Source organism: Leuciscus leuciscus (genome assembly GCF_965113295.1).
Source record: "Leuciscus leuciscus genome assembly, chromosome: 20".
Taxonomy (NCBI): Eukaryota; Metazoa; Chordata; class Actinopteri; order Cypriniformes; family Leuciscidae; genus Leuciscus; species Leuciscus leuciscus.
Genome location: NC_138744.1, coordinates 20,901,430 through 20,924,918, shown reverse-complemented (window position 1 = coordinate 20,924,918; position 23,489 = coordinate 20,901,430). Strand labels below are relative to the sequence as shown.

The 23,489-nt window shown below is 35.3% G+C and overlaps 2 protein-coding genes across 10 annotated transcripts in view; one reads left to right on the top strand and one right to left on the bottom strand.

Moving 5' to 3' along the window:
• fhod3b (formin homology 2 domain containing 3b) overlaps nucleotides 1-11,022 on the top strand; it is a 177,347-nt gene extending 166,325 nt beyond the window's left edge. For 5 of the 6 annotated variants that reach the window (XM_082149959.1, XM_082149961.1, XM_082149963.1 and 2 more), the window contains 7 exons: nucleotides 1,561-1,722; nucleotides 2,672-2,862; nucleotides 3,161-3,353; nucleotides 5,924-5,947; nucleotides 6,984-7,164; nucleotides 7,250-7,411; nucleotides 8,913-11,022. In XM_082149959.1, coding sequence (XP_082006085.1) covers nucleotides 1,561-1,722; nucleotides 2,672-2,862; nucleotides 3,161-3,353; nucleotides 5,924-5,947; nucleotides 6,984-7,164; nucleotides 7,250-7,411; nucleotides 8,913-8,995 — 996 coding nt within the window. In that variant the 3' untranslated portion in view covers nucleotides 8,996-11,022. The remainder of the gene's footprint in view (nucleotides 1-1,560; nucleotides 1,723-2,671; nucleotides 2,863-3,160; nucleotides 3,354-5,923; nucleotides 5,948-6,983; nucleotides 7,165-7,249; nucleotides 7,412-8,912) is intronic. The other variant, XM_082149960.1, reaches the window with a different exon arrangement.
• Nucleotides 11,023-12,119: 1,097 nt separating this feature from the next.
• The window catches only part of rxrbb (retinoid x receptor, beta b), a gene marked incomplete at its 3' end in the record, with an annotated part of 29,356 nt that continues 17,986 nt past the window's right edge, over nucleotides 12,120-23,489 (bottom strand). For 3 of the 4 annotated variants that reach the window (XM_082150011.1, XM_082150013.1, XM_082150012.1), the window contains exons 6-11: nucleotides 19,494-19,623; nucleotides 19,008-19,140; nucleotides 18,887-18,928; nucleotides 18,674-18,765; nucleotides 17,106-17,211; nucleotides 12,120-16,702 (exon numbers count right to left, since the gene is read on the bottom strand). In XM_082150011.1, the coding sequence (XP_082006137.1) occupies nucleotides 16,564-16,702; nucleotides 17,106-17,211; nucleotides 18,674-18,765; nucleotides 18,887-18,928; nucleotides 19,008-19,140; nucleotides 19,494-19,623 (642 nt within the window). Of the gene's footprint in view, nucleotides 16,703-17,101; nucleotides 17,212-18,673; nucleotides 18,766-18,886; nucleotides 18,929-19,007; nucleotides 19,141-19,493; nucleotides 19,624-23,489 lie in introns of those variants that run through there. The other variant, XM_082150014.1, reaches the window with a different exon arrangement.

Sequence of the window (23,489 nt, the reverse complement as noted above, 5' to 3'; positions counted from 1 at the left end):
GCTGCACATAGACTCTGCACACGTTCAAAGCACTCTTATCTTAATGCAACTGATGCTAATCAACTAAACTGCATCAGAATAATGCCAAAATGAGCCCTTTTTTAGGAAATGATTTGATGATGGACCAGATCCAGAGTTACTAATGCTCTCAAGGTGCATGTGATTTTCCACATAAGAGATCATTTCATTCTCGCTTATTTACACATTGAAATGTATCTGAAATGAAACTTCCCTGCTTCTCTGTTGAGTTTTGATTTGTTAGCATGCATAACGCTTTTCGTGTTTTGCCCCCTTTTCTTTCTATTCAGTCTGTAGCAATATTACTGCACTTGTTTAACAAAATTATGTAATACCTATTTTTCACTAAATATGAAATGTATCCTAATATATATATATATATATATATATATATATATATATATATATATATATATATATGTATGTGTGTGTGTGTGTATATCAATCTGAAATATATAAACAGTTTCAGTAAGTAATGTAAAATATTACAGAAATATAATTTTTATCACAGGAAAAATAGCAACATATATAGATGTATTATTGTATGCAAATATGTTGTGATTTATATATATATATATATATATATATATATATATATATATATATATATATATATATATATATAATGTATTCAGCACGAACTGGGCTACCATAATTTGTGAGCAACATGTATTTTTGAGAGAAGTCACTGAAATAAGGCCACAAAACACATACTAAATATGTGTCCGCAAGACTTCCGAGTACTGGATGTTGTAGCCGAGATTTGTTGCTTCAAAATGATGTGAAAATCATCCCTCCTACTTATTCACATAAAACAATATAGTGATTTTAATTTTGTAAGACAAAGGCAATATGCATGGGGATGTGAATGATCATGAATAATGCTGTGATTCACACCGGAGGAGACAATAACCCAAGCATAATGAGCCTCATAATGAGCCTAGATGGCGCAGGCTGATATGTCCTTAACTCAATTTAGTAGTGATCACATTTTGATCTACATAGCGCAGCTGATTGGTTGCTGTTGCATCAATGAGCTTTTTGAGCAGTTTTCCAGCTGCAGGACTACCTATGTCAGATGGAGCGCCGCTGCAAAGCATCCTGGTACAACCTAAAGGTCATCGCCAAACATGAAATCAAACCAGCCCTTAAGCAGCGTATGTCTGACTTCATTAAAGACTGTGCATAAAGAATTATCATCCTTAAAACTGTGCATCGCCGCATCATAAACAGGTGCGTTAAATGATCATTAAAGCTGTTCACACAAATCCAATCTATGAGAATGAAAAAAGATACTTGAAATCAGCATTCAAATACTGGTAGTGTTTGCTGTTAGCAGTGTGCAGCTCGCTTTCAGAAACCCTCCATCTTCCCCAGCTCCACCTGTATGGATCTGCTACGGGGGTTATTTCATGTATGTTACATGTGCAGCAACAGCATGTCTTACATGCTCACAGCAATGGCATTAACATGCCAATCTCTCCGAGAGTTGTCATGACAGAAATTAGTTCATGTTCATGGTGTGTTTGTTTGTGTTTTCAGGCTAAAGGCTTTGAGCTGAGTTACCTCGAGAAAGTTCCTGAGGTGAAGGACACCGTTCACAAACAGTCTCTACTGCATCACGTCTGCTCCATTGTCGTGGAGAAGTTTCCAGACAGCTCAGACCTCTACTCTGAGATAGGAGCCATCACTCGCTCTGCTAAGGTTAGCATAACCACCAAACCATTTACAAGACTATCACCACTGATTTTACTGCAAGCCTGTACCTTCCTTGGAATGTTTTTGTATTTTTTGTCTTTCGTATAATCTTACATTATATTTGATTAATATGGTACAGAGAGGGCAAGCAATGATGGAGCGGGACATGAATTCCAAATCTCAATGATCACTATGAGTTTGTGCACTCACTGCTAGGCAATGAAACACATGTACATGTACAATGTCAGTTATAAGTTTAGAATAATTTAAAATATGTTTTGTTTTATGTTTTTGAAAGAAGTCTCTTATGCTTACCAAGACTGAATTTATTTGAGCAAAAATACAGTAAAAACAGTAATATTGTGAAGAATTATTACATTTTAAAATAACTGTTTTCTATTTGAGTATATTTTCAGAAATCATTCTAATATGCTGATGTAGTGCTCAGTTATTATCAATTATTATTGATGCTCAGTTATTCATAATAGTTCTTCTTATGTTGAAAACAGATTTTGCTGCTTAATATTTTGTGGAAACTGAAAAGTTGAATTTAAAGTCCTAAAGAAAGTTCCAAATGTGCTTCGATGGAAGCAAGAGCACCTGACCTTTTGTATAAAGCAGTCACAAATTTGCTTATTTGATTAGTGACCAAGAAATAGTGCAGAATCGTACATATTTCTTATTATTTTGTCTTTATAACCTTTCCTTTGTTTTAAATATTTTAAAACACTGTTTATTTCCAGATTTAAATTAGATTTTATATTCCAGATTTTCAATATCATCTCAGACTTTTGGACCCCAATGAACAAACAATGGCAACATGCCACATGCAAAGAAAGAAATCAAGGCATCACAATTCCATGTGTTGTTGCTAAAAGTAAAGCATTGCTTGTGAAGTGAACAGACCAATCCTGAGACACCCTACTTGATCAGCGGTTTGTCCTGTCTTCTCCAGGTGGACTTCGACCAGCTGCAGGAAAACCTATGCCAGATGGAGCACCGCTGCAAAGCATCCTGGGACCACCTGAAGGTCATCGCCAAACATGAAATCAAACCAGCCCTTAAGCAGCGCATGTCGGACTTCCTTAAAGACTGTGCGGAAAGAATTATCATCCTTAAAATTGTACATCGCCGCATCATAAACAGGTGCGTTAAATGATCATTAAAGCTGTTCACACAAATCCAAACCCAATCTATGAGAATGAAAAAAGATACTTGAAATCTTGAAAAAAAAATAATCAGAAAATCTGTTTTCAAACCCACCTACGAATGTGGTTTTGGATCTAGTTTGCAAAAATATGGATTGGATTTTGTGTTTTTAGCTTTTCAGACGTATTCCAAAAACAACATTGTTTTTTGCTGCCTGTCTGAACTAAACCATAGCGGTGTTGAAGAGATTGTTCGAAAGGTATTTAAAGTGAACGTCCCTGTGTTTGATCTACAGGTTTCACTCATTCCTGCTGTTCCTGGGCCATCCATCGTATGCGATAAGAGAGGTGAGCGTTCACCGCTTCAGTAAGATTCTGAGTGAGTTTGCACTCGAGTACCGCACCACCAGAGAGAGAGTACTGCAGCAAAAACAGAAACGAGCCAATCACCGCGAGAGGAACAAGACCCGGGGCAAAATGATCACCGAGGTGAGTGTGAACAATTGCAGTCGACTTTTGTATACAAGGTTTAGTTCTGAAATGCTAAAACAGATTTATTGAGTTGTTAACAGATAAAATGCACATTTTATAGAAAACATTTTTAAAGGGGATAGTTCACCCCAAAAATGAAAATTCTCACCCTTATGTCATTTCAAACCTGTATGACTGTCTTTCTTCCACACAAACACACACCAAAAAAGAAATTTTGAAGAACTTTAGGAACCAAACATTTTTTTAAATATCTTCTTTTATTAACATTATGAAATTGAGTAAATGATGACAGAATTGTTATTTTTGGATGAACGATTCCTTAATATTAAGGGACAAATGGTGACACTACGATAAGGTTTAATTTGTTAACATTTTCATGAATGTTTACAGCATTTTTCATTATTCTAGATTGCGGTTAATTTAAACAAATACATATTTAACATTTAAGTTGTATAAATCTGTACTATAAACTAACATAAATTAAAGGTGCAGTAAGAGATTTCTGAAAAACGCTGTTGAAAGTATCAGACTGAGCACCACAAAACACTTGTAGCCAATCAGCAGTAGAGATGGCTGAGAGACATTACAAAAGAGAAAAGGTCAGGGGAATATTACTGGAAGAGCTTTAGGACCCGGTTTAATATTAGAAAAGCTTTCTGGAGAGACCGAAGCGGGAACGCCTAAAATCGGATAAAGAGGTTACTTTGCTCCATGCATGAGTATCATTGGTTTTGCTATGTTTCACAGAACCAAGATATTCTATCGTTGTAATGTTAGCTATAGTAACAGGACAGTTTTGAGTGTGATTGTTTGTCTGGACTATGAAGGGACCAATGAAGGGAGAGGTTTGTTTTGGGCTGATTTCAAATATCAATAGTGTTTCCCAGAAATTGTTTACTGCACCTTTAACAATGAACAATGTTCATTTTCAATTTATGTTACCTAATCTAATTTGAAAAAACTGAACCTTATTGCATAGTCTCTGGAAAAGTGGTTAATTTCTGGAACAATCCTTTAAAAACTTTTTAAGGACATATTTCATCTACTCTGGTGCTTCAGACATGAACTATTTAGGTATACATATTCCATCACATCTTCTCCAGATGAAATATATATATATGCTAAAAAGACTGATTCAACTACATCTCATCATGAATGCGATGACACAGTGGATTATTCAAAAACCAGAAGACAATGATGAAAACTGATAATTAAAAGAAAATAGGACATAAAAGTATGCAATTCTCCTGCTTCAACTAATGTCGTTTGTTTGGGGTCTCAGAGTTTGACTCAAATATCCAAATCTCTGATTTGAAAACTGATCTATTTTCCAAACACTTTTGTCCTGTAATTAATGTAGAGAAAATTGCCCTCAGTTCCTTTATCCTCGTTTTTCCTCTCATTTCTTAAACTTTTTTTCAAAATGGAGTGAGGGAGCTGCTTAAATTCTGTACTTCACCATTGCACCACTAGAGGGAGTCATTATATTTCCTGATTTTTTCCAGTGACTCATTCAACATTCTTTTATATCTTTGGCACTTCAAACTGTATACCCACTTGAGACCAATGAGGCTTGACTCTTATCGTCTATATTCCAGTCCACCCTTAGGATTGTCAGAATAGCCTAAAAACACGCTCACCACTTGCATTACAATAATAAAACAAGCAGTCTATTGTCATGGGTTTTGCAGTTCTGGGCTGGCCCTGGGTAGATTTTACTCCAGGGGGCCAATTTAATGCCTCTTATGGGGGATGTCGTAGCCAGGATAGCCCTTCATGGCATGTTATGCTTGGCGGGGGTCTGCCTTAGTCTAAGAGTGGTGTCTAATTCAATCTCTGTGTGAAAATCCAAACCTTTGGATGTCCCTGTAGGAGCCGTGCATTCAAGCTCTGGCTCTGAAGAGGTAAAGCTGAGGTAAAGGAAGAAGTTCATGTTGGTTTCATATGTTGCTGCAAAATAATAAGCCCAAGTGGATTATGTAGAGATGATTTTTAAAACACTTTGTAACTTGGTGCTTTTTTTTTTTTTTTTTACCACATTCAGTACTACGGTTAATTTCATTTTAACGTGTCGAGGTCACTAAAACAACTGGAAAAAAATATATGAGAAAAATATATATATATATATATGTATAGTTATATATTGTGACAGAAATTGTAAATATTAATTTTATGCTATTTTTATGCATTGATGAATAATTTACCATTTCAATCATATATGTTTTTTTGTATTTAGTATAAAACTTTATGCTTCATGATTGTGATCATGAAAACAGTGTATAACAATTTTGATAGTTCTGCATTCTTCCCTTTCGAATATATTTTCATATTTCTTTCTTTTAGTTTTGGGGTAATTTATTACCATGACACATTCTTGACAGGTTTAAAAAATATATAAGTTTACAAAAAAAAAAAATACTAGACTCAGGATAGAACATTTTGTAATGTGTTATGAAACCTTCAAGATTCTTTTGTAACTGTGAAACCAAATACCAAAAACTTTTTTCAACCCAACATTTCCTGCTCGTCTTCTCTGCCATGTGACTTCTTTCATTTCTTCTCTGTAGAGTGATGAGGAAGAGGATGATGAGGTATGCGTGTATCCTTGTGCTTTTATTCAGTTGAGCATGAATGGGTTTCAAGATTTCTTCTCGTGACTTCACTGACCTGTAATGTCCAGCATGTGTTACCAGATCGTGTGCGAGTTTGTGATGCACCCTATAACAACTAGAGCCTGAGGAATTCAGGAATCAATATTTGTCTCTCTTATCATTGGCAACTGTTGTGGTTCTTCCATGTGGATTTGAAGAGTTTGTTAAACTGGATGTAACATGATGTTGAACAAAGCTGATAAAGATGTGAAGCTGCTTCAAAACACACTAAAAACCCTGGATCAAGCATTGTTTTTAGTCTGCTGTTAAAAATCCAAACCTGTGACAGATGTTACACTGGATATGTGCGGCTTTCATTATGAAGAAACTAATAGAGTGCAACAATCCGTTCCCGGAAGTAAAAACTGCATTCATTTTCTTCATAGAGAAATTGTTTTTAATGATAACTTTAAAGACAGACTGACTGTATGTGTGAGTGTGTGTATACACACACACACTTTGCAATAAACTTTAAATATATTGTTTCTATAGATATAATCAACAACTTTAAATGAACAGTTTTATATTTCTCCATCGTTTTTAATTTGATTGTCATACTGGAACTGTAGTTCTTTCCCTCACTAGATGTTGACACATTTTTTTTCTTCAAATAAAAGTTTGTAAATTTGTGATTCAACTCGTAGCTTTTGTTTATGGCTTGTAACGCTTACCATTTAAAAAAAAAAAATCCTTATAGGTAAATTACTTCTGGAAAAAGTGGACGGGCACTAATGCACTCTAAAATCTACTAATGTGTGAATAATATACTAAATCACTATGGAAAGGCATGTTTTGGTGCGATTTGACTACTTTTAATCATGCATTGGAAGAATGTTTATATAAAACAGATTTGTCTGAATTGAAACTAGTAAATGGCGAATATATGGGAAACAAATCTTTTGCATAGCCAAACAAAATAAGGTTGAGTTAATTTGCATGTATTGATAATGAATGAATGTCTTCTTGTTGTTCTCAGAGTGGGAAGTTTGCAGGCGCTCCTCTGGAGAGTCAGGAGTGTCCGCCACAGGGTTTGGGCTACACTGAGGACGTAGCTGAACACGAGCAGATGACTGCAGTACTGCGCACCAGCCTGCAGGGCGGAGACAGTCCATCATCTGTTCTCCCTGGCCTCCGCACACGGACTCGAGCCACTCGAGGTATGTTCACAGATAATGCTGATTTGCAGTAGCTATAGGAGTCCTAAAAAGTTGTTACTCTCTCCTTCTTGTGTCTCTTTTCTAGGCCATACGGCACTTTTGTCTGCTGCAAATGAAGACGCTTCTAATTGCACAAATGATACAGCAGATGAGATCATGGAACGGATTGTGAAATCAGCAACTCAGGGCCCCAGTCAGCGCGCACAGCCCCGCGAGAGGAGACGCTCCAGAGCCAACCGCAAATCCTGTGAGTCTGCAAATATCACACACACACACACACACACACATTTTTTGTAACTCTCTCTTGCTTTGGAGTTTGTTATCAGTATACTTCCATATTTGGGCCTCAGAAAGGAAACAATTTTGCCGTATTACTTGTTTTGAGTTTTTGAAACTTGTGTTGGTGAAAAATATTTTTGAAAGAACTCACCAATGCTCCCTCACCAAGGTTGCATTTATTTGATTTCACTGTTTTCTAGTTTCTTAGATTTTAAAATGTCATTTATTTCTATGATGCAAAGTGTCACATGATCATTCAGAAATCATTTTAATGTACTGATTGGCTGCTCAAGAAACTTTCCACTTATTAATATTGAGGTTGGAAACAGTTGTGCTGCTTAATATTTTTGTGGAAACATACTTTTTTTTCCAGAATATTTTGATGAATCAAAAGTTCTAAAGAATTAATTTGAGATAGCCGACCTCGAATGTTAGTGTATAGTACATACAAAACCAGACAGCAACATAGTGTTGGCCCAGATCCGGCCCAGATCTGGTACACTTGGATTCCACACTCTGTTGCTGTCTGGGAATAAATCATTTGGGAAGTAATTACAATTTAAAACAATAATTGGATTTAAAACATACAAAAATGTAGATGATAAATTAAAATGTTTTAATTTAGCTCTTTTTCCACCAGTGATTTTTTTTAAATTGCCAGCCACCGCCAGTGTTTTTGATCATTTTCACAAAATTTTCATGGCCCCAAAAATATGTTGCTGTTTGAATATCTGAACATGCAGAAAGAAGGAACAAAAAAAAACCCTGCTTAAAAAAAACAAAAAAAAAAAAACATTTTATCCTGGGTCGACATTTCATTCAGGAACATTAGGCAGTTTGGATTTATATGCTGTTTAACGTTGATGATCGTGTTATTTTACATATGCATCTGATTACACATAAGATCGCTTGTTCCTGCATTTTCTTCGCATGTTTTTTGATCAGGAGATTCTGCACTCTTTCAGGAGATTTGTCAATGCCATATAACAGTGAAAACACAGAAAGCAAAACAATTTTCTGAAAAGAAAGCCGTCAGTGGCAGGGAAGCGTTTTCTCACAACTGATGGAAATTCCGTCAACAGCAGAGAAAGGGTTAACAGATTAAATTGCTTTATTATTCAGTTAAATTTTTTAATCACAAATTTTTATTAAATTGAAAACAATTGTACAAATATTGAAATAATTTTGTTTTAAGCAGATTAAAGATTTATTATTTAGATATTTGTAATCACACCCTCGTTATTTTGCAAATAATCACAATATGTTTATTTTTTCATATATTTATGTGCTTATTTTTTCATATATTTATTGTTAGTTTGAATAGTATTTATTAGAATTATAAAAAAAACAAATAGTTTGGGTATTTCAAATTATATATCAAATTGTATATCTCTCTGTAATACGTTTGCATCATTTGTTTTCTCCACATTGCTTGGCTCTCTCACTCATTCCTCTCTTTTTCTCTACAGTAAGAAGAACACTGAAGAACGGTCTTACGCCAGAGGAGGCACAGGCGCTGGGATTGGCCGGCAGCTCTGAGATGCAAGTGTGAGACAGCATACGCTCAGGGTCTCAGCACAAACACACACACACATACACACGAGCTGGAACAGGTCGCTTTAGCTCCAGTTTGCTTTATTCTAGATCTGGAGCAAGTGCATGTTTCTGGGTTTGTGTTTTATGATGGTTATTGCTGTGGACAGTTCATATTCTCACAGGTGAATGGGATTATAATCACTAACCCATATACTTAACTTTGGACGTGTAATCAGACCTTACTCAATTTACTAGCTTCACCCACATTTGCATATTGTCCCATGGTGGTCTAAGAGAATAATGAAAACCACTCAGGTGCATGTCCACTGTTCCTGCTCTGTACTTGTGGACTGTTAACATGATATCCCAAACATCCGTTTTAATGCATTTTTGAAAGAGAACAAGCACAGTTGCTGCACAACGTTTGTAGATGCTCTCACACACACACACACACACACACACACACACACACACACACACACACACACACACACACACACACACACACACACACACAGCCTGTAGAACGCTGATTGTCCAGTTCTCCAGTACAGAGACAAATGTCCGTCTCTTACCGCTGTGGCCTTCAGAACGAACCAAAAAAAAGAAAAGAAAAAAAACTGTTTGAAGATGACTGGATGCTCTCCTATCTTTTTTGTTGGTACTGGCTGTTTGGTTGGACTCAGATGGCATTGAATTCAGCAGTCGCACCTTCACTCTTCATATTTCATGTAAATCAGCAACCACTCTCCTCTGGTTTGCTGCTGTGTTAAAATGTGTTTGTTTGTGTACTTTAAAATAGCAGAGCTTATTGTGTTACATGTATGGTTACTTTCAGATAGCTTGAAGTTGAGCAAGAGTTAGGGGGAAAACAAAACTTAAAACTTTGTGTGGACAAAACCGGTTTCACATGGGTAAAGATTATCAAATTACTTTGCTTACAAATGAGAACAAACTAGAAAGCCGTCATTCTCCTTTTCCCTTCCTCATATATTATTGGTAATACGTTCATTTCATAACTTGCAAGATGAAAAAGTAGACAATCGTCTAATTTAAATGAAAAGAGTAGCTATATTTGTTTAAAAAGGTAGCGATGGCATTTTTATCAAATGAGTGCCTTGAAGCAATATATTTTATGAGAATTTGATTATTGGCATTTAAGAAAAAAAAAAAAAGAAAAAAAAAAAGAGTAAACTTTCAGATGTTTTGCCATTTAAAGTATAGTTCACCCTAGTCCTGCATTTTGAATATTTTTACAGAACAAAAAATATCATATGGGTTTGGAGAGTGTAAAGTACAGAACGTTAGGAAGATTAAAGCCGCTTCATTGTTTTTTTGTTTGGTAATTTGACATTTCCCACAGACACACGTCCACTGTCTATGATAATAGTACCATTTAGCACCTTATCATGTGTAGCATGCAATTTCGAAAGGAATTGGAAAATTAAGTACTATAGAGACGATTTTTTCACCTTTCCCTCAGATTTTTACTCTGAGCATTATGTGGATAAGAGATTAGATACATGTAAAGTAGAACCGTGATGTAGAGGCTAAACGTGAGACAGATGCTGTAAAATTGTGTAAATGTCACTTCAATGTTTTTATTTTTTGTTGTTTGTTTTGTTTCTATTTTGTATAGAATAGTGTATTATAGGTCAAAAGCAGTGTTATTCTGTGAAAATTCTAATTTAAGAGAAAATAAGCCATGCATGGTTCAAACAATAAATGTCAGCAGGCAATGTCATTATATTGGGGTTAAGTGGATGGAGCCTGTGACGTCTCGATACCCTGTGAACGTAGCTTTTATGTTTCATGTGTTTACGCAGCACAGACTTGAAACATTGTCATGCACCCATCAGCCCTGCTCAAATGGCCTTTGATATTATTGCACTCGCATACAGAGTTTCACCCATCGCTACAAGTGCCATAAAAAGTTGGTTTTGAATAAAAGATCGAGAATGTGAAAATTTGACTTTTAAATTCCTAAAGGAAAAAGCATTTACTGTACTTTGCAATAAAAAGCTTTTACAGCAACATCCAGAACACAGAGTTGGACTGTTTCTTTCTTGGTAACAGTGTGCTTGTTTGAGCGTAGTATTTCTAAAGCCACAGAAGCCCCTCAGCAACAAATTTAGAGAAAGACTCCAAATGATTTTTGTTGTGTGAAAAATCACTGGCTATACAGTACTTTAGGACAAAAGTCATATTTGCAATATGTAAAGTCGCAATGAAAGATGATATTTCTTGATATAAAATCAAAATGCGAGATACAGAGTCACGAGGTATAAAGTTCACAGCAAGATGTAAAGTAGCAATTACCGGAAACAAAATCACATTTACAAGTAAGTTCAATTACGAGTTATACATGTAAGGGATAATGTACATCCAGCCGGTTGTTATCTCGGAATAAACCCTGAAAGGGTGATCAGGACCCCGACGCGAAGCGGTCTTGCATCAGCCTGAAGGGGTTTATCTCCATAGTAATGGAGATTAATGCAAAGCTTCTGCGAAGAAAGATCAAAATCTTGATTTAAGTTTAAAAAAAATGTATTAACTAACCAAACGCAAAACTTCCATAAAAATATTTCTTTTTCCTAGCAAGCGTATAGCGCTGACTTCAGTTAACCGGATGTGCCTGTGTTTTTACTGTTTGTTATCAGGGATGGTACAATTGGCCAATCAGAATCAAGTATTCCACAGAGCCATGTAATAATATCAGATGAAGTCATGTCAGAGGTAAAGCCGCAATTACAATTATGTTTTTCATCATTTTTTATCAAGTTTTGTGTACAACACATGACAACGTTGTTAAAATGATCCCCATTCACAAAGATCCGTGAAAATGACTATAAACGCTTTTATGTTGCCAGACCAGTAGTTGGTGATGTCACTTTGTGAATGGTATCGTTTTCAATGTGCACTTTAACACCAGTTTTCAAAAGTTTGTGTTTTCAGGTACATTGATAGCCAAAATGCACAGATCCGTGTGAAGGTTTTTAGTTGAAAACAGTGTAGTGCAAAACAGTCAAGAATGTCTATTTACGAGAAATAAGTTGCTTTTGTGAGAGATAAAGTCGCAATTAGTTCAACGGGTTTCCATACAATTCACTCATTCAGTCACACAAACTCTCCAAGAACAGTTGTTAGACATATCACCACCTTTATTTAGGGTCATGTACAGCAGATGGTTCTCTTGCAGTGTCACAGGGCTCCTCTAAAATGAGCTGTGACAACATCGAAACTGATGGAATCTCATTACAATCATAATTGTATGACAATTTTAGTGCAACAACAGACATGTAACATGCCTAATGCAGTAAAGATGTTGGTTGTACAAGACCATACAAAAACAACCTTGTGTTTGTTTGTTTGTTTGTTTGTTTGTTTGTTTGTTTGTTTGTTTGTTAGATATATCTATGGCAAAAGTGAGTTTGCATCTGTCCCCATAACTTTGTAAGCAAGGACAGAAAGATGCCATGGAAAAGCAAAAAAAGAAAGAAAACAGAAATCTCAACAGTAGGTCAAAAGGAAACGAAAAGCAAATCAGCTCAGATCAGATCACAGAAAGGAAATAAAAGACAAAATCCAAAGTCTAGGATTCATGGTAAAATCCAGTGCAAACTATGTCTTTTCTGCAAGTTGTATGCCAACTACAAACTAAAGAAAGTGATAAAAGCAAGAGATTATATATTGATTCCTAGCCTGTCTATGTCTACACAATAGCTACACAATGTCCCTGAACAATAGGGTCTGCACAATACTAGAAGAAATTAATTGTAGAAATTTCAAGTTGGAAGGTTTTTCCAAATACAAACAGCAAGTCCACACCAATGAACTTTCATATTGCTCAGATTTAGTCTCTCTATAAAGCTGAAGATAGCTGTACTTTTTCCTTTTTGCAGTTGGTAACATCTGAACAACTTTCATTAATTAATCATTAACAAACATTATATAATGCTAAACGGATAATTAGTTGATATATATATATTTTTTTTTTTTTTTTTATTTAGCTAGAAATATGAGATGATGTGCTTGTTAATGTTTACTAATAAACTTATTAAACATTACATGATGATTAACAGACCATTGTTTAATGTAAATTGAAATGCTCACAAAATTTTTATTTATATGATCATGCACTGTACATTAAAAATCATTTTAAAACAGATGTGATCCGGACGTTCAACAAAAGATAACAATATAAGAATGACTGGTCCCACTTAATATTAGGTGTCTTTACTATGTACTAAGGTAAAAAAATAATAATAGTAATAATAATAATTGTTAGGTTCAATTAGTAATAATTTTCTACATTTATATAGCGCTTTTCTAGGTACTCAAAGCGCTCTACATATGGAAGGGGGAATCTCCTGAACCACCACCAATGTGCAGCATCCACCTGGATGATGCGACGGCAGCCATATTTCGCCAGAACGCCCAACACACACCAGCTTACTGGTGGAGAGGAGACAGAGTGATGAAGCCAATCAGTATATATATATATATATATATATAGGGATTATTAGGAGGCCATGATCGACAGAGGCCAATGGGCAAATTTGGCCAGGATGCCGGGGTTAAACCCCTACTCTTTTTCCAAAGGACATCCTGGGATTTTTAATGACCACAGAGAGTTTTAGGACCGCGGTTTAACGTCTCATCCAAAAGACGGAGAAATGTTCATGGTGTATTGTAAAACACTTGTTCTGCTATTGAGGTGGGATACAGGTAAGGTTAGGGACAAGGTTGGTGGTATGGGTAGGTTTAAGTGTTGGTCAAGGGGTCAATTTGATTACTATAAGGGAGCGCTGTTCAAACTGTTTGAATTACATTGTTTTGATAAATGAACAGTGAAGTGAACAATTAAATATTTTCTTGAAAAATGTTTTCCTGTTGATGTATGATTCAAGGAAGTGTTGAGGTAATGAAAACATGTTTTGCAAACAAATTACAATTATCTGTTGTTGTTGTCTTTGGCAAGCATTTAGCTAAACTTAACTAACCACCCTTTACACAAACGTTGTTACAGTAGATAAAAGTCCAATACCCATAAAGGTTCTAAATGATTAATAGTAAACATTTAAGGGCTGCCCCCTAATAGTCGACTAAACGTTAGTCGACGAGAAGAGGCTTAGTCGACCAAAAAACTCAACAGGAAGTGGCAAAGTCACACAGTCTGTGAGGGACACATAGTTAATGGTGGGTCCTTGTTGTAATTACAGTATGTCGGGAAGGAAATCCAAACGTTCGCTTTTTCATTCATTGATTCATTGGAGATTCATTGATATGGCTTATTATTTAAAACATGTAAGTAGTAGCAACTTTACATGGCTGCTTGCTCTAACGTTAACAGATAAATAAGTGCTATTATTATGTGCATATCCAAGTGTTTGTGCTGAGTGTGGATGCTAAAGTATAACTTCAAATACTCTGTAGTTTTTGGTCATACAGATAAAAGTACTTTTATTTGTGTACACTCACAATAACAACAAAATGTTTTGCTTTTGTAAAATAAAGTAAACAAACAGGATGCACTTTCAAAAATGAACCGAAACTTGGCGTATAGGCTACTTGCCTTTTAGACATGAGAAATATATCTATAGAAAGCTTGAAATGTCTAATTAAAAACAATTGAAATTGAAAACAACATTCTCTCTGATGATGTAATCCGTATGGAAGCTTTATAAGTGCGCTTGAACGTGGAATAGGCTATATTAAGCTTATATATATTAAAAGACTTTATATAAAAACTAAACTATTTTTTCCACAACATTTGTAAATGTAAAAAAGTGCATTAGGTAATATATGAACTGAAGTTTAATGACATTTGCTAGCATTCAAATGTACATTAACAAATAAGCTTTTAATCGTATAACATCTGTTAAATCATTTTTAGATTTTTAAAAAGTGCATGATCATATGAATTGAAAGTTTCAAGACATTTGTAAGCATTTTTAATTTACGTAAAATAATATTTTAATCATTATCTAATGTTTAATAAGTTCATTAGTAAACATTAGGAGGCACATTATCTCATAGCTATTTGAAATAATACTAAACGGATCATTAGTTAATATATATCATGTTTAATGATTTACTAATGGAGCTTTTAATCATTGAAAACCATCTGTCAAAATCATTTGTAGATTTTTAAAAAGTGCATGATCATATGAATTGAAAGTTTAATGACATTTGTAAGCATATCAATTTGCATTAAATAATGATCTGTTAACCATTATGTAATGTTTAATAACATTACATAAACAAGCACATCATCTCATATTTCTAGCTATATGAATATTATTAACTTATCTGTTAAGCATTATATATATATTATTTTTTTTAAGATTTATTAATGAAAGTTATTATAAAGTGTTACCCAAATGTCGATTCCAAAGCACCAAAGTATTTATTTTTTATTTTTATTTTTTATCTGACAAAAAAAAAAAAAAAGGAATGACATTTCTTTTTGTGTAGTGCAGTTTACTTAAGGAATTATCACTCTTATACAGTTACCTGATATGTGATAAGAGAATTGAGTGTATTATTAACTGACAGTTAACTAATAAAACCAATGCAGGTTTAAGACAATTTCAGCCTAGGACACTTCAGGCAAAACAAAAAGAGAACCAAAGAAATTGACCTGCTTCGTACGATCACTGCTGATGACGTGAACAGAGATTCATCTTTTTGTTTGTCCTGTCTTCTGTCAAACGTTAAATAAAAAACATAAATCAAGCATATGTCTGTTAGGCACTCATGACGTGATAATAAAATGAGTGCGTGAGATAATAAAAAGAGTGCTTGCATTTCCCTCACGTCGACCTCTGGATTTAGGCTTAACATTGCACAATATCACGTAAATTGCGTGTATTTTTTTTTTTTTTTTTTTTTTTGTTATTTGGAGATTAAACATCTAGACTTTTCTGTTTTGCATCAATTCAAGCTTCATTGCATATAGATTTCTTTGCCAGATTTCTCACGCTAGCAAAGTAAATGTCAATTTAAATCTATAATACCGAATTAATTAATTCATCTATTCGCCCACTTGACCAGTCCTTACAGGTCGGGGCAAAATAAATTATCCGTACAGGAAGAAAGCACCCAAATTTAAGAGATGGTGAAGCACACTTACATATGATTAAAGCTTATCATCCACAGTGTTTTAAAAGCCTCAAATGGTTCTATCAAAATGTAAACCCCACTTATCTAAACCAGTCAGGTAACCGGAGCTTCCATACTTAAAAACATTGAGTTTTAAACTTGTTTTATATATAATGTGTATGTATGTATATATGTATGTATATATATATATATATATATATATATATATATATATATAATTAGCTTACTGTTGAAATGTAGCACCAATAATTTTTCATGGCAAGTTTTGGGTCTCTAGACTCTATGGTGCACTTAAGAAACAGTCAAGAGAAAAAAAAAAAAACACATAAATGAAAGAAATACCCCCAGACCAGAGGCTGACCAATCGCTGTAATTCCCCTGGGAAGAAAAAGTGCAGTCACAGTTATCTCCAGGACCTAGGGTAGAAAAACCCTGTCTCCCAATCTTCCTCTGCCGCAGCTAGTGGGGCGACTCCAGCATCTCCATTAGGAAAGTGTCAATGGGGGTGTCTCCAATCAGTTTAAAGAAGAAAAGGTGCTCCAGACACTTAAGGCCAATGGAACGCAACGCAGGAAGCCGGAGGAGAAGCTTGGCAAACCTGTGAGTAAGCAAGCGGGCAGATTTTTGGGGGCGTCTGCCATACTCTAACAACCAGGAACACGGTAACATATGACTGTTCATGACTTTTATGAATGACAGTGTGAACTACGCTTGTGGATTTCACATAGAAAAAAGATCAGTCAATCATAAAAGAGGTCATTTACATGTACTAGTTTAAAAGGCACAACACCCGTTTAGTTATGAGGGTCAGTGAAAAGGTGGGCAAAGACTGAATTGTGCCCAATAGCATAATTTATTTGTATGCACAATATAAATGTGATTTTTCAGAGCATCAGCACCTGCTTAAACTGGAAGTGTCTAGAGAATAAAACTCTGTTTTGGTGATGAACTACTGCGTAGGCTATTGGTAAATTCGCCCCATGTCAGTACAGAACACTCACCTCCCCTGCTGATCTGGATACTTCTGCTTGCAATAGGACTCCAGGGACGCGTATACTTTCTCTCTGAGAAGCTCCACCTCACTGCTGCTGGTCAGACCTTTGGCATCTAAGAAATATTGGAAATATTTAGCATACACTTTAGGGTTTTTCTCCAGTTTTGATGTCAAAGGCATGCACAATATATATATTCTGCCAAAATGCAAGTCAAGGTGTTGACAAGCACAGTCAGTTCAGAGTAAAATCTAGATGTGCCAATCAGGTTTTGCTTAAAGGTGAAGTATGTAAGATTTGTTGTTATATCTCCCCCAAAATTTTAAATATTGAGCGTTCCAGGCACCATATCAACATTGAGAGCAGTCCGCTCAGATCTGTCCATTTGTTTCATCAGCTCAACCTATAGCAAGAGTTTGGGGCTTAGCTACTGTAGCAGAGGCTGAGGGCGTTTAGCCGGTGTGGGACCATGGCTGACGTGTTACATGGGGGAAAAAAATTTACTTTCAGGTACAGAAGTGCAAGTCAAAATTCACTGCATTTAGACCTTAAAAAAATTAAACAGGTCATGAACACGTCAAAGCAAATGGGGCATTGCAATGCTACGCGCTGGACACAATGGAATACCATACAGCATCATCATGCACCCATTCAGAAAAACAAATGAACCCGTTTATAATGTTTACTTTGATGCGTCAAGTGTAGACAGCCTCAAATAGTTATGGCACATCATGTTAAAAATTCGTATTGCAGATACGTTGGATGGGTTTATAAAAAGCAAAACACACACATTCGCTCTACATAGTGTTGGTCTACTCAATTGCTTACTCATGACACATAGCATCACAGCTAAAAGTATTCCTAATTTGTTGGCTATTTTATTGAAAGTAGCCAACTTTTACCAGTTGAGACATGCCTTCACAAACACCCGTATGGGCTGTGCTGTGATGTTTGACTTGAGGGAGGCGTGACGTGCAAAAGGACGATGGCAAAATCTGCTTTGTATTTGTAATTCTGCTAGGTGTCACTAGTGTCGCAGAAACTACATAATTCACCTTTAAATGGTTTATGACCTTAACCTGATAAAAGAACATAGTTTAAGGTAATGTTAAAGATATGTTTTCAGGTAATTAAAGATATAATTCATCTAAAAATGAAAAAATGTTGGCATGGTTTACTCTTCCTCATGTTATTCCAAACCAGATGTTTTGATATTTAGAAGAATGTACATTTATTTAGAAGAATGTTTAACCTTTTTTGTCAATACAATGAAAGTCAATGGTGTCCAAAATAGCATTGGACCACACTGACTGTACGGACAAAAAATAAAAAAATAATAATAATCAAAAAAACATTGGAGACATTTTTTTTTAAAAATATCATCTTTTGTGTTCCACAGAAGAAAAAAGTCAAACAGGTTTAGAACAACAAAAAAGGTGAGTAAATGATGACCATAAACTATCCCTTTACATTTTTTTTTGACAAATTCAGAAATATATCATCCATGGAACTGTTATTGACATTTTCCTTTAAATAGATTATAGAGGAAGAAAAAAAATCTACAAAAAAATGCATACCTGGGTTAAACAGAACTATGGCACGCAGACAGCCAAGTTCAGTTTTGTCCATTTGCATATCACGCATCTTACAGACCAACTCAGTCAGCACCCTGCAGATGTGTAAGAAATGAGAAAAATAACCATACAATGAGGTCTAAATCACCTGAAAGGCAGAATTACTGGTACCACAGTTATTAGATAAATATAGGTGAAGATGATGTTAGGCATTACCTGTCGAATAAGGCTCCAACCTCTGCACTGTGTGCACTCTCCCTGTACAGACATTTTGAACATTAAGCCAATAGAAATACTATATAATTAAACAGATGTAAAACATAGAGTTCAGTGTGACCTGTCAAAAAAGGCCTCCACTCCCAGGTTGTGAGTGCTGTCTCTGGGCACATGTAGACCTGTAGCCAACAGAATCTCATCCTTCACACTGATGGAGCGGTGAGAGAAGGCAGCGATCAAGAGCTCATTCCATCCTGTTATAAAAATATCAAATACATATAGTAAAACACTTTCCATGTACATTTATATATGTATGCCCTTAACATAGCTCATCCAAGCGCTCTATTTTTCATCCACTCCTTTTTTCTTTGTCAGTGCATTGCATCTTGCTGTTTTTAGTGTCTTGTGCCATGAGTGTTGCATTTTAAGACAAACATGCGTAACTATTAAATCCTTGGATCTATTCCCTTTAGCTATTCTCCATCTATCCGTCCTGTGTAAACATCTTATATTTCTCTTCAGAATGCTGAGTAATTTTTTATATATATTAATATTTCAGATATTAGCTGCAACTCAAAATGAGTGTGAGAATGTCTGACGCTCGTACCAGCCCTGAGCAGAATGACTTGGTCATCCAGGGGCAGCTCAGAGAAGTGAGGGATTCTCTTGGCCCACTCCACCAGAGTGAACAGCTGTTTGTCTGCAGCCTGGCAGATGTTAGTGACTGGATCATTGGACTGGAGAACAGAGAAGTCAGTGGAGGAGAGAGTTAGAGCAAATGGACAACATAAAGGGAATTTGTGAATTGATAAACATCTGAGGGCTTCATTCCTGTCAATCAGAGGTGTAAAGTCCAGGTTCAGAAAGTAAAAGTCCTCCTCAGTATTTTGTTCCAATCACCTGGATTTGCTAATCAGCACAGTTTTTCAGCCAGGAGATAGAACTTATCAGTGAAATCAGCTGCCAAACATATGGCAGGACTTTTACTTTCTGACCCCTGGACTTTACACCTGTGTCAATCTGTCTGTGTGGGGATATTCAACTCCAAACACTGAGAATTCAAAGACATTTTAGGAGTAATATATTAATCTCTAAACCAGCTCTGGGAAAACCAGCATTTAAACAGCTTTAAATAAGGGATTTTTTCACCCAGCAGGAAACTGACAACAGTTGACAACAATCAATGCTTGGCATAACTTTGCAAATACATTTCTGAAACCTTTTTACCAGCTTCTGCATCTTCCATTTCGAGGTGACTGCAGACACTGAGCATGTTTACATGAACACCAATAAGCTGATGGCTCCCAAAAATCAGCTTATTGAAATAACCCATTGTACGGGTTTACAGTAACCCAGAAAGTAAATCACCTTTACAAGACTTTACAAAGAAAATCAGGTTATTCCCCAGTAGTGATGTCAAAATGCAGTGGTGGACTAAGTACACAAATCAAGTACTTGACTAAAAGTACATATACCCTAATACAATATTACTCCAATTAAAAGCATTTTTAATTTTCAATTTTACTTGAGTAAAAGTACAAAAGTACTTAATTTTTAATGTACTTAAGCAAATTAAAAGTAAAAAGTACTGATCGATGAACTATGCTGTACTACTTATTAAACTTCAATATACTAAAATATAAATTTAAATGACTGATAATTCAAGTGTGAATTCATATAGGCCTAGTATTTTTAATTTTTTTAAGAGAAAAACTAAATATGTGTAGCTAAATATGTGGCTACAAATACAATACAATGTACAGACTTCACATGGGGCAAAATATGTTCACATTTTAAGATTAACAGTATGCAGATTTACTAGTTTTATATCATTTGGAACAGCTATAGCAGCAGGGAATTATTTTACCAAAAATTGCCGTACAGATGGTGTCACAAAAATGCAGACAAGCATATCAATGGCTTTAAACAACTTGCCCTTTACAGCAAATTCACTTCACAAACAACAGACAGTCATGACCTAAATGTTATTTCATTTACAATAATCAATACTAAAATTCGGCATTAGTAACTTACTTTTTACAGCATCCATAGCGCACACGTTCAAGCTCTGACCATATTCCAGTTCTTGGCTTATTTTAACCGGATCAATGAATCAGTGAGTTGTTGACTCGAGAACCACTGTAATCGGATCAGTCCGATTCACAAAGGAATCGTTCAATTTGTGAACCAATTCACTTAGGTCCATTGGAAGGAATCAGCTCGTTCATGAATCTGACATTTTATCGCATTTCTTCCATTCAAAATAACGAGGAATCTGACTCAAGAGTATTCCATTTGTTATGCAGGTTGTGCTGTTAAATTAAGCACAAAAAACCCTCCCAAAAAAACTATATGTTCCAAAATGTCAATGGGAAACATGTACAGACTCCCATTCTCTCCTCTTGCAGTTTCTGCGAATGTAGCATTTTGACTGTTCCACTTCTACTTCGGCTGCACGAGATGAGAAGACGATTTTAAATTTTTTGGGGGTCAGGAAAGAGTCGGAGTATATAATATTATTCCACCCGCCGTGAAACACTCACTCTGACTGGATGTCCTTAAATTTGCAGTAAGTATGCTTCCCTGTTTTCCATAGTAGGACTATGCACACATGTAAGCACACTTGAATAAGTCGGCAGAACACAGGCTATGACCATGCGCATTGTCGGCTTATTAAACAATCGTTTAAGAATGTGCATCTAAACATACTCAATGAAACAATGGGGGCATCAAATCAAATCATCAAACACAGCTGAATTAAAATATGATGTTTATGTTGGTCTGAAAAATAAATACACAGAGACTTTTCAATGAAATGAAAATTTGAATGAAGAATGAAAATTGCTGGCTACACTGGCTACAAATGTTTTATTTATTTTTTACTTTTGTTTTTAATTTGTATTTATATTATTAATTCATATTACTTAAAATTAAATTATATTACATAATTTTTTAATTATTATTATTATCTTTCTTTAAAGGAACACTCCACCGTTTTTTGAAATAGGGCTTATTCACCTTCTTTCCTACATTTAGATAGGTGGGCAAATGCATTTTTGTCTCAGTGCATGCATTGTTTTAGTTTGACAGGGTCGGCGCTAGCTTAGCTTAGCATAATGAATGGAATCCTTTGTTGCCAGCTAGCATGTCCTGAGTAAAAGTGATATAAAAAATTTAAAAAACCCACCTAATTACTTCTTGTGGCCTGCGTATTCACAACAAGTACAAATAGCGATGCAGATTAACACTAGACGATTTCCTATGCAGATATTGACTTGGGACTATATTAGGGGGAAGCACAGGTGAAGCACTGCTACTTGGGCGCAGAGATATCACGCCCAAGTAGCAGTGCTTCGCCTGTGCTTCCCCCTAATATAGTCCTTAATATATAAGTCAATATCTGCCTAGGAAATCGCCTAGTGTTAATCTGCATCACTATTTGTACTTGTTGTGAATAGGCAGGCCACAAGAAGTAATTAGGTGGGTTTTTTAATTTTTTTATATCACTTTTACTCAGGACATGCTAGCTGGCAACAAAGGATTCCATTCATTGTGCTAAGCTAAGCTAGCGCCGACCCTGTCAAACTAAAACAATGCATGCACTGAGACAAAAATGCATTTGCCCACCTATCTAAATGTAGGAAAGAAAGTGAATAAGCCCTATTTCAAAAAACGGTGGAGTATTCCTTTAATTGATTAGTTAATTCAATGGGTGTTATGCTGTGTTAATAACTAAACATTGTATAACATTTAAAAATTATTATATAAATTGAACAGAACCGTTCAGAAACCAATGCAACTATGCCCTTTATCAGTGTTGTTCAAGGCAGTATCGGATAAATTGAGAATCACGATTTTTTTGCTTAAAACAGAGATCATGATTCTTCCATGATTCTGAACAGACATCTTAACAAAATAACGTAATTTAATAATGTAATTTACTAGAGGTTCTGACAAAAGATTAACTGCTGCAGTCTCTTTAAAAAATTGAATTAATCTGAATGAATTAAAAACTGTTTGAATGATGATTCAGTGGCTCACTCATAAAGACTTCACTTGTTTCATTACTGGATGAATCAGCATTTTTTAACAAATCTCTTGAACAAATGATTCAATGACAAATACATTTATTAAGTCACTTGTCGACACCTAGTCATGTAATGATGCAATTGACACAGTCGTTATTTGAAGTGTCAAGTTACTTTCAAAAGGCGATTTGCTCTATATTGATCCCTTTCGTAGACAAGTTTATGTCCGAACTATAAACTTTTATCCCAGTACTTCTGTGATAATATTTGTAAGACAGAAATAATTACACTGTGTGGTTGAAAAGACTGTTTGTGATGGCGTTTCATACCTATACATGACAGCTGCTTTCTCTGGGTCAGCGGCAGCGCTAACGCAGATTGGAATGTTGAGGTGTGATTTTGTCAAAGGTTTAATAGACACAGATGAATTTCTGTCATTTATGAATGAATTACCGATCTTTTAACGATTAATCATGCAGATCTGGTATCGACTTTAAAAAAACTATTCAAAATAGATAATATTACTTTTTTGACATACTATTGATACAGATTATACTATTTGGCTAATTTAAGTA